Source organism: Ranitomeya variabilis, chromosome 8 (assembly GCF_051348905.1).
Source record: "Ranitomeya variabilis isolate aRanVar5 chromosome 8, aRanVar5.hap1, whole genome shotgun sequence".
Lineage (NCBI taxonomy): Eukaryota > Metazoa > Chordata > Amphibia > Anura > Dendrobatidae > Ranitomeya > Ranitomeya variabilis.
The window spans coordinates 88,061,704-88,075,231 of NC_135239.1; the positions used below are offsets into that span (position 1 = coordinate 88,061,704).

Consider the following 13,528-nt stretch of genomic DNA (forward strand, 5'->3'; position numbering starts at 1 on the left):
CGACGCTCCGTCGCCGCACCATAAATTTACCATAGACTATCATTAGATGCGGTAAAACCACATCCAATTAGTCACATGTAAACGCAGCTTACTATGCATGCCTACTAATTTACATGCGGCAATTAGATAAATGTCCGCGTGAGCCGCACTGTGGATTTCCTCTGCACTTGGGCATGGATTTTACAATCCAGTACATGTTCATTATTTTAGCCGATTTTGTCCTGAAAGGCCACGGGTTGCCCCGTAGCGTTCCCTCTCCTATGAGAGGTTGGTCAGGCACAGAAGCTGCTTCTCTCCATTAAATGCAGGCATCGCTGTGGGGCCAAACGTGGCTATAATGATGGGTGCAGAGTCTGCGGAGCGGTCAGTGGTGCCTGGAGGAAAGCTCCTGCCATCGATTATCTCGCTGGGATCGTTGTGTCGTAGATCTTCTATGTTTCCATGATCAGTGGAGCCGCACCTTCCTTGGTTTCCAGCCGCCATTGTTCTGCTGTTGCTGGGATATCTGTCCATCATGGCACTAAGCTAAGTACGGCAGTGTCACTTCTCACAATATGTCACATAGCAACACGTGTGGACATAACACTCAGTACACAGCACATACAGGGACGCCGTCAGCACCGACTGTTCATGGATGGCGGGGCCAATCATTTCAATGCACCTTCCCTCCTGCCTGTTTTCCATCTATCTCCACCTCCTCTTCTTTGACAGTTGTGGCTTCATAGACCCAGAGAAGGGCAGCAATATATAGAAACCAAGCAGGTGGGGAAAAAAGTTACTCACAAAAAGTTAGGGATATTTGGCTTTCAGGCAAATTTCCAGATGAACCTACAATGCCCTCTAACCTTTTCAGGAGAACTTAATGTGGCCGTCTCTAGACTTTTAGATGCACATGTCCAGCTATTTCAATCTTTCATGTTTCCATTTTTGCACAACTTGCTGCTCTCTAACAAGGAGCCTAATGTTAAAATTCACAGTAGGTGTTTGATCAATGAATCACCCAATACATTTCGGGGTTTAATAATTGGTATTAAACAGTCCTCATGCTGCTCACATTCTGACATCATGAGACCAAGACGACACCTAACAGCTCATCACCAGGACCTCGCCATTGTGAGGTTGTTCTCAGACAGAAGTGGCCACTGAGTCCAGAGTGTCACAGAATTATCATCAGGTTGCAATAGGGAGACTGGAGGAGTCACAGAAAAGCAGAGAAGTGGATGTTCTTTGGCCACATCCCACACTGATGACCGCTTCATTGTGGACGATGTCCTTCAGAACCAGATGGTGAATTCCACACAACTCCAGGCACATTTAAAGGATGTGAGAGACGCCCAAGTGTCATGGCAGACTGTTAGAAACTGTTTACAGTATTATGGGCTGCGTGTTAGATGACCTGCAAGGGTACCTGACCACAGCACCAGGCACAGGCATCATCGTCTTCCATGGGCCAGGGAGTATCTACACTGGACAAGGGACGAAGTGGTCCTCAGTGCTGTTCACTGATAGAAGTCGATTCACGCCGAGCAGGAATGATGGCCGCCGATGATGTTGGAGACGTCAAGGAGAGCACTATTCATCAGCCTCTGTTGTCACAAGATGAGCCTTTGGTGTTGTTGCAGTGTGGGCAGGGTGTCTAGTCAATACAGAACACTTTACAATTTGTGACAAGTCCCTACTACTTGAGTACCATCAGTAATCCAGTCATTGTGCCTCTACACGAACAGCACAGGCCAAATTTCATCTTCATGGACGACAATGCTCCAGCTCATCCAGGTCGCTTCAATATGGAATGGCTGCTGGAGACGGGTAACTCAAATGGAGCGGCCTGCACTTTCTCCAGAACTAATTCCCATAGAACACCTATGAGACCAGCTGAGTCGCCGTGTAGAGGCTTGTAAATCTGTACCCGACAACCTTAATTACCAGAGGGCCACTCTTCAAGAAGATTGAGATGCCATGCCTCAGCACACCATAGCTCCACTTGTGGACAGCAGAGACGTCCTTGTCAGCTGTAATTGATGCTCAGGGCCGCAGGACAAGTTATTGGGACATTTGGGGGTGTACCCAACACTGTTGTTTGCTTTTGTTGCAATGAATTGTTTGAGATGAGGAAATCCCCGTTGCTGCTTCTACTTAAATGCCCGACTTTCTATAGTGTGAACTTTTTAAGTTTTCCACAAATTTCAGTCAAAAGCCAAAGATCCCTAACTTTTTGTGAGTAGTGTAGGGCTATGTGCACACGTTGCGGATTCGCCTGGGGAATTTTCTGTGCGGATTCTTCCTCTTTTGGCAGAAAACGCAGTTGAAAATCCGCTCGGATTTGACGCGTTTTTGATGCGTATTGTAATGCGGATGTGTATGGGTTTTTGTAAGCTAAATTAAGATATATTATTTAACAAAAAAAATTGTGATGTCATTTCCATGTCCAACCTCCTCTTCTTTTACATACTCCATCGCAGACCATAATATCATTACACACCATGTTCACATATAATGTGTGCACACATAAAACAAATATAAGTGAATATATATATATATATATACAGTCATGGCCAAAAGTATTCACACCCCTGCAATTCTGTCAGATAATACTCAGTTTCTACCTGAAAATGATTGCAAACACAAATTCTTTGTTATTATTATCTTCATTTAATGTGTCTTAAATGAAACAAACACAAAAAGAATTGTTCTAAAGCCAAATTGGATAGAATTCCACACCAAACATAAAAGAGGGGGTGGACAAAAACAAAAGTGTTGGCACTGTTCGAAAAATCACGTGATGCTTCTCTAATTTGTGTAATTAACAGCACCTGTAACTTACCTGTGGCACCTAACAGGTGTTGGCAATAACTAAATCACACTTGCAGCCAGTTGACATGGATTAAAGTTGACTCAACCTCTGTCGTGTCCTTGTGTGGACCACATTGAGCATGGAGGAAAAAAAAGAAGACCAAAGAACTGTCTGAGGACTTGAAAAACCAAATTGTGAGGAAGCATGAGCAATCTCAAGGCTACAAGTCCATCTCCAAAGACCTGAATGTTCCTGTGTCTACCGTGCGCAGTGTCATCAAGAAGTTTAAAGCCCATGGCACTGTGGCTAACCTCCCTAGATGTGGACGGAAAAGAAAAATTGACAAGAGATTTCAAAGCAAGATTGTGCAGATGTTGGATAAAGAACCTCGACTAACATCCAAACAAGTTCAAGCTGCCCTGCAGTCCGAGAGTACAACAGTGTCAACCCGTAGTATCCGTCGGCGTCTGAATGAAAAGGGACTGTGTGGTAGGAGACCCAGGAAGACCCCACTTCTTACCCCGAGACATAAAAAAGCCAGGCTGGAGTTTGCCAAAACTTACCTGAAAAAGCCTAAAATGTTTTGGAAGAATGTTCTCTGGTCAGATGAGACAAAAGTAGAGCTTTTTGGGCAAAGGCATAAACATAGAGTTTACAGGAGAAAAAAAGAGGCATTCAAAGAAAAGAACACGGTCCCTACAGTCAAACATGGCGGAGGTTCTCTGATGTTTTGGGGTTGCTTTGCTGCCTCTGGCACTGGACTGCTTGACCGTGTGCATGTGATTATGAAGTCTGAAGACTACCAACAAATTTTGCAGCATAATGTAGGGCCCAGAGTGAGAAAGCTGGGTCTCCCTCAGAGGTCATGGGTCTTCCAGCAGGACAATGCAAAACACACTTCAAAAAGCACTAGAAAATGGTTTGAGAGAAGGCACTAGAGACTTCTAAGGTGGCCAGCAATGAGTCCAGACCTGAATCCCATAGAACACCTGTAGAGAGATCTAAAAATGGCAGTTTGGAGAAGGCACCCTTCAAATATCAGGGACCTGGAGCAGTTTGCCAAAGAAGAATGGTCTAAAATTCCAGCAGAGCATTGTAAGAAACTCATTGATGGTTACCGGAAGCGGTTGGTCGCAGTTATTTTGGCTAAAGGTTGTGTAATCAAGTATTAGGCTGAGGGTGCCAATACTTTTGTCTGGCCCATTTTTGGAGTTTTGTGTGAAATGATCAATGTTTTGCTTTTTGCTTCATTCTCTTTTGTGGTTTTTCATTTAAGACAAATTAAATGAAGATAATAATACCAAAGAATTTGTGTTTGCAATCATTTTCAGGAAGAAACTGAGTATTATCTGACAGAATTGCAGGGGTGTGAATACTTTTGGCCATGACTGTATATATACCAAGCCCGATGTTTAGTAATGAACATAATAAAATGATACATAAAGAGTTAAATAAAGGTGCGCACACACACACACAATCTGCTTGAAACACAATATCTGTTTAATTTAAAAAAATGGAAATAAAAAATTGCGTGAGCTCCCGTGTAATTTTCTTAACCAGCAGAGGGAAAGCCAGCGACTGGGGGCAGATGTTTATAGCCTGGGAAGGGGGTAATACCCATGGATCTTCCCAGGCCATTAATATCAGCTCACAGCTGTATACTTGGCCTTTACTGGCTATAAAAATATGGGAGCCCCCCAAAAAATGACGTGGGGTCCCCCTATAATCAATAACCAGCAAAGGCTATGCAGACAGCTACGGGCTGAAATTAATAGCTTAGGAAGGGGCCATGGATATTGGCCCCCCTGGCTAGAAACATCAGCTCTCAGCTGCCCCAGAAAAGGCGTATCTCTAAGATGCGCCAATTCCAGCACTTAGCCTCGCTCTTCCCACTTGTCCTGTAGCGGTGGCAAGTGGGGTAATAGTTGGGGGGGTTGATGTCACCTTTGTATTGTTTAGTGGCACCAACCCAACGGCTTAGTAATGTTGAGGTGTCAATAAGACACCTATCCATTACTCATCCTATAGTTGTTAATTAAAGACACAGCCAGAATAAAGTATTTTAATGAAATAAAACACAACAGTTTGCCATTTTTATTATTACTCCTAATCCATGCGAAGCCATCGATCTCCTGAAAAATAAAATAAAAATAGACCAACACCAATACTCCCTGTTCTGATGTAATCCATTTAATAATGTCTGTCTCACAACGTTCTCCCGTGTAGAGCAGTCACATCGGGAGATGTGACTGCCCTACCCGGCTTCCGATACACTGACAGAAGATAATCGCTCCTGCAGTGTATCAGAGTTCATCTGAGTTATTGCTCTCACTTTACGGCATTTAGAATTTTCTCATGTAGCGGTGCTGCAAGTGACAGCATGACCTCCGGTGACCTCTAGGCGGAAGAGTGATACACGGTGGGAGGATTATCTCCTATCACCGGAGCCGTGTAGAGCGGTCACATCTCCTGATGTGACTGTTCTACAAGGGAGATAGTCGTGGGACACTCTTTATTAAAAGGATTACATTGGAACAGGGAGTATTTGTGTTGGTTTATTATTTATTTTTTTGCAGGAGATCGAGGCCATTGGGGTTTAGCTCTTTTCTGAGTACGAGTGTTTTTTACTTTTTACTATTGAACACAGTAGCCGGATGATGGGACTACTGTCCCATCACAGTCTTGGCCCACACACTCTTCCTCCTCCCTTTCTGCAGCATTTTTTCACGCAACTCCGCAGCAAAACCGCAAATCTTTATACAACTGTGGTTTTGCTGCAGATTTGACTGACTCAATGGAAGTCAATGGGTGCAGAAACGCTGCAGATCCGCAAAAAGAATTGACATGCTGGGGAAAATAAAGCGCTGCAAATCCGCTCGGATGTTTCCACAGCATGTGCACAACAATTCTGGATTTACATAGATTAACATTGGTTGTGCAATTACGTACGTCCAAAAATGCTGTGGATCCGCAACGTGTGCACATAGCCTAAATGATTGACCCCGCCATGAAGCACCGAGTGCCTGCACTTGATTTGATCAATCATCCTGTGCTGGCAGAGTTCCTTTAATATAACACTAAAAGAGTAGTAAAGAGGGGTTATTATTGGGTTTTCCAAATTGATAAGTCTGCAGTCACTGTGTGACTGCAGACGTATGAGTCTCTCCAGCACATGCACTGTGTGTTTTGAAGATTGACCGGTTTCTGAGCCAGTATTTGAGTCATACATACTCCCGGCCAGTGGGCGCAGCCTCACTCACATACACTTGTGTATACAGTGCGTGCACTGGGGGGATTCATAATTCTGCAGTGACTGCAGACTTATCGATTTGGACCCAATAGCCCCTTTAATAGGAGCATGTCACATATTTTAAATCTGTCACTAAAGGGAGCATAGGAGCCAAGCATTTACTAGCACAGTACTCATGTACTCCCTCTAGTGGCAGCGGCAGGTACAAGGCATGTTTGGGGCCGTGTATCAGGAGAACAAAGCTTCCCCTGCTATATAGCTGTAAGGATATGGATCAGGACAGAACTCTTTCATCCTAAACCCCCGCGATCACAACATGTGGAGATTTATTAAGCTTTGTAAAAGTGAATGTTAACATTGAATTCACTTGAATACACTAGCTTTTTTTTCAAATCAACCCCTTGAAAAGAAGAACATTGCTCTGTTTCTGTTTGTCCTCCTCTTGATTTTTTTTATTCAGTTTATTTTCTTTACTATAACCAAGTTCAGGGTGTTATCTAAAAATATAAATTGCGCCTATGTTTTTGGGGTTGTTCTACAGGTAAAGATTTATTTATTTTTACAAAAGGGCCAGAATGAATTAAAACTAAAAAGAAGCAATAATCATCTTACCAGTGCTCCCCCCTCATTGCGATCCTACTGCTCCACACTAGTCTGTGCTTCCTGCAAAAGTGACACGGTCCGGACTTATCAGGCTATAACTGCTGCAGCCCATCACTTTGTAGCCCAGATCCATGCTGCATAGATTTACTTGGCATCACTGTGCCTGCCCCCGCCACTAGAGGGAGCTTCCTGATTACCATGGTTATATTGAACCCCATACATAGCCATAAGCAGCCGTGCTCCCTCTAGTGGTGGCATCCACAGGACGGCTTCCCCTGACCAACGCGAAGGCTGGTTTCACATTTGCGGTTGTGTCCGCAGCGTTTCTGACACATACATCCGCATGCGTTTTGATTTCATATCTTTTACCTTGTGGACGCAGGTTCATGCGTTTGCTTACGCATGCGTATTTTCGCGGGGCGCTGCTAACGCACCATGATGCAATTTTTGGAGCGGCAAATTTCCGTCAAATATGCACAGACATGCGGATGAGTGCGTTAAAAAATGCCTTATGCCTATGGGAACGCATGCATACGCATGTATTTGCGTACGCATGCATTCGCTACGCTTGTGTACTTCGGACTGCGCATGTCCAGGAACTGATTTACACGCCCATTGAGACATACCCTCCTGGAAATATCGACCGCATGTGCATAAAAAGCGCCAACGCAGGCAAAAACCGCATGCAAACGCTGCGGGGTTTTTTGTCGTCATGTGTCAGCTAATGCGGAAAAAATATGTAAACATGCGTTGGCATGCGTTTTGCATGTGTTTGCGGACAAGACGCTGCGGAGTCAAACACAAATGTGAAACTAGCCTAAGGCTGCTTTAACACATAATTTTTTTTCCATCAGTCACAATCCTTCAAATGTTGAAAAAAAAACGGATCCGTCACAGATTGTGAAAAACTGATGCAACAGATCCATTTTTTTCGAGGGATCGGGCTAGCTGATCCAGCTAATTGGATCTTGAAAAAAATCGGAGCATGCTCAGTTCAAAAAAAAAAAAAAAAAGGAATCCGTCACTGTCCGTTTTTTTGACGGACAGAAAAAATGTTACTATGTCCGTTTTCTCCGGCCGCCGGAAAAACAATTTTCGACAGATCTGGCGAAAAACAGATGAAACGTGAGGCCATCCATCACAATCCGTCGCTAATACAAGTCTATGAGGAAAAAACGGATACGGTGGCCACTTTTGCCGGATCCGTTTTTTTTTTTGTTTTTTTTTTAAACTTCGCTGGATTGTGACTGACAGCAAAAACCTGATGTGTGAAAGGGGCCTAAGACGTCCAGACTGCATCTCTAAAGAAAGGGCCCTTTGTCCTGGAAGGGTAAACTCACAGATTTATTGCAGACATTTCTCTAGCTATCCAAATGGGGTCTGCAGAAATCCATGCACAAGGAAATGCATGTAGTATTGGCTCCTGATAGTACTAGATCATTATCAGATATGACGGTGAATGCAGCGGAGCCAGCGGTGATGTGATCAGTACACTAGTAGGCTGGGCCCTCACACCCGAGGCCCTCACACCCGAGGCCCTCACACACGTGGCCCTCACACCCGAGGCCCTCACACACGTGGCCCTCACACACGTGGCCCTCACACACGTGGCCCTCACACCCGTGGCCCTCACACACGAGGCCCTCACACCCGAGGCCCTCACACACGTGGCGGCACCATTCTGTGGAATATCGGGGTATTACTTGTAAACCATGGGGTTGTGCTTCTGCCAGATGGGAGCAGTTTCCGTGTGGATGTCCAACCTAAAGAACTTCCATGTTTGCTCGCTCACACTGGCGTATGTTATCTCGTGTGAGAGAATCCGGAAGGTTCTGTCTCTGTCATAGTCTGAGGCGAGTGTCCTCTGAGTGAGATCCAATTCTCTTGCATGTGAGATTCGTATCACAGTGGAGAAGATGGAGAACTTAAAGGGAGCCAGTTCCTCCATGTGGGGGATTTCCATGGCACCCTGTGAATGCAGCTTTGATGGAGAAATTGCCTTTTATTTTGTGCTATGCATGCTACTAAATTCCCTTACATTATTGATTTTTGTTTTCCTCTCCTCCAGACCATCACCATGACGGCTGAAGAAACTGTGAATGTTAAAGAAGTAGAGATCACAAAGCTGATTTTAGACTTCCTCAATGCCAAGAAGCTGCACATCAGCATGTTGGCCCTGGAGAAGGAGAGCGGCGTGATAAATGGGCTCTATTCTGATGACATGCTTTTTCTCAGGTATGTCACAGTATGCAAAGTCTACAGAACCCACCAGATCTCAGCGGCTGCAGCTCATAATGGGGGGTTTATCAGCATTATACTGGTGTCACTTACAGCTTTATTTTACATTGGACTTTCTATCCTCAACACATCAGATGAAAAGCGTCCCGTATAATATTAGTATCTTGTGCCGTTAATGGATTCAGTCAGCCCAACCTAAGCACATAGCCTTGTGTTGGGTGTAGCCCCTATACAAATTGCACCTTTAGTGTCTAACCACAGTCTCCGCTCTTCATAAACGAAAGTCTAGCCTAATATTGTAATTAGGGTAGTTGGTGCACCCTGGGTGTGGCCAAGAGGCTCCGCGCACTGTTCGGTTCTTCTGCCTCCTCAGTAATGACGGACAGTGCTTGCCTGACTTTTCTCTGCAGACCGTGCTCACTTCCGGCAAGGCATTGCTGTCTATCACTCATGAGGGAGGCGGGGGAATGGGAAACCCTTGAGACGCACTGACCCTCTCTCACTCCCAGGGAGCACCGACATGCAGGTTTTATAGGGCCTGTTTTTGTTATAACGTTAGGTGCTTGGTTTATATTATCAGTTTGGGCTCATAGACACCAGTTACGGCTGGGGCTATATATTGTGCTTCTGCTTAAGGTGTCATGCAGCCAAAGACCACCAAATGTCGGCCTAGTGCAGATGACTTGTAGGGTGCCGCAACAAGCCACAATGTGTACTCTGGTCGTCACGTTCACTGTACCTTGGGGGACGCATTGTCCCCCAGTCACCGGCGTTATTCTGTGATGTCGCAGTGGCGTTGAGCGATCTTTGGCCTGTGTAGTCCCAGCCTTCCCGTATGATGGTAATGGGGGGCCTCTGCTGTCTGATAATCTTCTTTTCTTTGATGACCCACAGACAATTGATACTGGATGGTCAGTGGGACGAGGTCCTTCAGTTTATCCAACCACTTGAGTGCATGGACAAATTTGACAGAAAAAGGTACCGTAATTTCAGAAGGAGTAATTGTGAGTGTGAACCACGTCCTTGTGTAGTTGTCTGTGTTCTGCATGTCCTGTCCACGTCTGATGGACGCACCTCAGCGTGTAATGACTGTACTATGTGCCTTCTGCACGTTCTGTAGTCTCCGGGGTGAGGATATATACACACATGGATATTTTCATCTCCTCAGGTTTCGGTACATCATTCTGAAGCAGAAGTTTTTGGAAGCGCTGTGTGTGAACAATGCCATGTCAGCAGAAGAGGAGCCGCAGCATGTAAGCTATAAATGAGCTCACAATGTAGGTTTCTCCTCGAGTCGCCCTTGGGAGACATGCTCTTCCTTCTTCATCTTCTGCCGTCAGCCTGCTGTGTGCCAAGTAATTCATTATGCAAAAAAAAAAATTGGAAACTTGTTCAGAAGCCGATGAATAAAATATTTGTGCTAATTTAGCCAGGATATATGTGGACTTGTTTTAAGTTGACATTGCACGTGCTGCCTTGTGTATACTGTCATCTGATGGCAGCATTATGCATTGATCCAGCCATCCTCCTGCATAATGACCGTCCTGTGTGATGTGGATGCATTCACCGCCACCAGGAAAGATCAGGAATGGGAACCTTGGGGGTGAGGCCAGAGACGTGAGCATGTCAGGTGTGGGGTGTACCAAGGGAAGAGAAAGACCCCCTACATAACGTGAGATACTGTGACTGTTGTGGAGGTGAGATACTGTGACTGTTGTGGAGGGCCGAACCAACCCACCAAACGTAATTCTGCACAGTATTATTATTTTATATTATTTTTTATTACTTAATATTGAGCAGAATTAAGTCTGTTGACTAGTTATTACTGATAATGCGTGTTACAATATGGTTTATTATAATCTGTATTATTAATTGTAGCTGCAAATCTAAACCATATAATTTACTGCTATTTATAAAATTTTTATATACAGCAGTGAATCATAATGTTCACGTTTTTCGGCCCTTGTATTTTGATCAACAGATTCACAGGCTCAATAATGGAAGAGGGAGCTGATGGTTTTGTGTTCCATCATTGTATTCACTGGTATCTGCACCCGAGGATGCAAATATCAGTGAAAATGAGACGACGAGCAGAGGGCAGCCACGTGGTGTGGGATACCCCTGCATAAAACTGCGGGTCGCACTAGAACACTCAGGGGACCACTTGTGGCCCGAGGGACGCACTTTGCCCAGGTCTGTCCTGCATTCGTATTGAAGTCTTCAAATGGCGTCTACCATGTCTAGTATGAAGGATGTCGGCAGATATCACACCCCTGCCCTAATCTTATTAATAGGATGCGGAAGTTAGCCATGCTGGGGAACCCCTTTTATTCATTTATTTCTAATCTCTATGAACCATCTCGATTGGGTTCAGGTCTGGTGACTGTGGAGGCCAGGTCATCTGGCGTAGCACCCCATCACTCTCCTCCTTGGTCAAATAGCCCCTACACAGCCTGGAGGTGTGTTTGGGGTCATTGTCCTGTTGAAAAATAAATGATGGTCCAACTAAACGCAAACCGGATGGAATAGCATGCCGCTGCAAAGATGTTGTGGTTGCCATGCTGGTTCAGTATGCCTTCAATTTTGAATATATCCCCAACAGTGTCACCAGCAAAGCACCCCCACACCATCACACCTTCTCCTCCATGCTTCACGGTGGGAACCAGGCATGTAGAGTCCATCCGTTCACCTTTTCTGTGTCGCACAAAGACACGGTGGTTGGAACCTAAGATCTCAAATTTGGACTCATCAGACCAAAGCACAGATTTCCACTGGTCTAATGTCCATTCCTTGTGTTCTTTATCCCAAACAAGTCTCTTCTGCTTGTTGCCTGTCCTTAGCAGTGGTTTCCTAGCAGCTATTTTACCATGAAGGCCTGCTGCACAAAGTCTCCTCTTAACAGTTGTTGAAGAGATGTGTCTGCTGCTAGAACTCTGTGTGGCATTGACCTGGTCTCTAATCTGAGCTGCTGTTAACCTGCGATTTCTGAGGCTGGTGACTCTGATAAACTTATCCTCAGAAGCAGAGGTGACTCTTGGTCTTCCTTTCCTGGGGCGGTCCTCATGTGAGCCAGTTTCTTTGTAGCGCTTGATGGTTTTTGCCACTGCACTTTGGGACACTTTCAAAGTTTTCCCAATTTTTCGGACTGGCTGATCTTCATTTCTTAAAGTAATGATGGCCACTCGTTTTTCTTTACTTAGCTGCTTTTTTCTTGCCATAATACTAATTCTAAGACATTATAAGACATAAATTCATATCAAACCAAATTCCCCATACATAGATAATAAGGGAAAAACGAGGCTTAAGCAAACTTCAGAAATTTCATAAAAATATATTTTTAATAAAGAATATTTTAAAACAATATTTTAAACAAGAAATCCTCTTCATAAGACAACCGGGAACAGCATCAAGGAAGGAGAAATGCAAATAAAGGCAATAAAATATACTGTGGCTAACGGTACCAATATGCACAAATGATGCAATAATACTTTATACCCCCTAATGAAAAATTAATGGTGTAATAAACCATAAGTAAAATTTATCATGCGAACTGTAACCACAGGTTGGATGTATTCCGATGTATATGTGTGTGTGTGTATGTGTGTGTGTATATATAATATATATATATATATATATATATATAATTTTTCTTACTTTCTGCAACATGAATCTGGAGGCAGCCATCTTGTCTGAGCTGAAGTTAACAGCATTTTGAGATGTGGTTTGTGACAGCCTCACAGATAATCGAAAACCATCCTTTTGACCTTACGCATAGACCTCTATATGTGATCTACCAGGAGAAATACTGTCGTCTGTGCAGAGGTCATTGTGCAGGGAGGGGGTGGAGGCGAGCTGTGACGCCACTTACTGGAAATGGTGGATGTTGTGTCATCGACTGTGTGTATAATACGTACATGTGCACACATACCTGTGTATATATAGGTGTGTTTTATATTCACAATTTCATATTATTGATATTCTTTCTTGGCTTTTTCCAACTGTGCTAACAGACAGATGTTGCGATGAAGTGTGATTTTTATTGCCATTCTAGTGCCCTAGCCTAAACCGTATAAGTGTAGTGCTGACGGAACGAGCATCATGTCTGGCCAGCATTACATGTGCACTTTTTGGGCTAGGGCTAGTACAATTTTGGTTTATTGCCACATCTGTGTTTCTACATGGTTGGAGAAAGTCATGCAAGAATTCTAGTTGTGGTTTTAGCAATAATGGCACGTCACCCACATCTCCCCCATAGTGAAACATTGGGTTTGCAATACTCTGCAGTCACTGTGACTACCAGAAGTGACCACGGAGCCCAAGACTGTGACCTGCTGTCTGACACGAACTATACAAGTGCAGCACAAGAACCATATAGGCAGCATTGAGAATGATTTACAAATGGAAGATGGTGCCAGTTTATTGCCTGGATGCCCATTTGGCTACCAGTGTCCCAGTACTGAAAAACCCCAGAATGCTGATCGAAACCAGTCAGATCTCCGACATACAATATAGTAATGACATGTGCAGGGGACAGACGTTTCCAGACAGACGGATCGCCCCGTGTTTCCAGTGATCAGGTTTCCTCCTCCTGTTACCCGTCTGCTGCATTACTCATATTTTACTCTCCGGACTCATTACTTAAA

General features: G+C 44.4%; 1 protein-coding gene across 3 annotated transcripts in view; it reads left to right on the forward strand.

Annotated features, from left to right (window-relative positions):
• The window catches only part of WDR47 (WD repeat domain 47), a 71,799-nt gene that overhangs the window by 9,199 nt on the left and 49,072 nt on the right, over positions 1-13,528 (forward strand). For all 3 annotated transcript variants that reach the window (XM_077276065.1, XM_077276066.1, XM_077276064.1), the window contains exons 2-4: positions 8,716-8,882; positions 9,780-9,863; positions 10,054-10,138. In XM_077276065.1, the coding sequence (XP_077132180.1) occupies positions 8,725-8,882; positions 9,780-9,863; positions 10,054-10,138 (327 nt within the window). In that variant the 5' untranslated portion in view covers positions 8,716-8,724. The remainder of the gene's footprint in view (positions 1-8,715; positions 8,883-9,779; positions 9,864-10,053; positions 10,139-13,528) is intronic.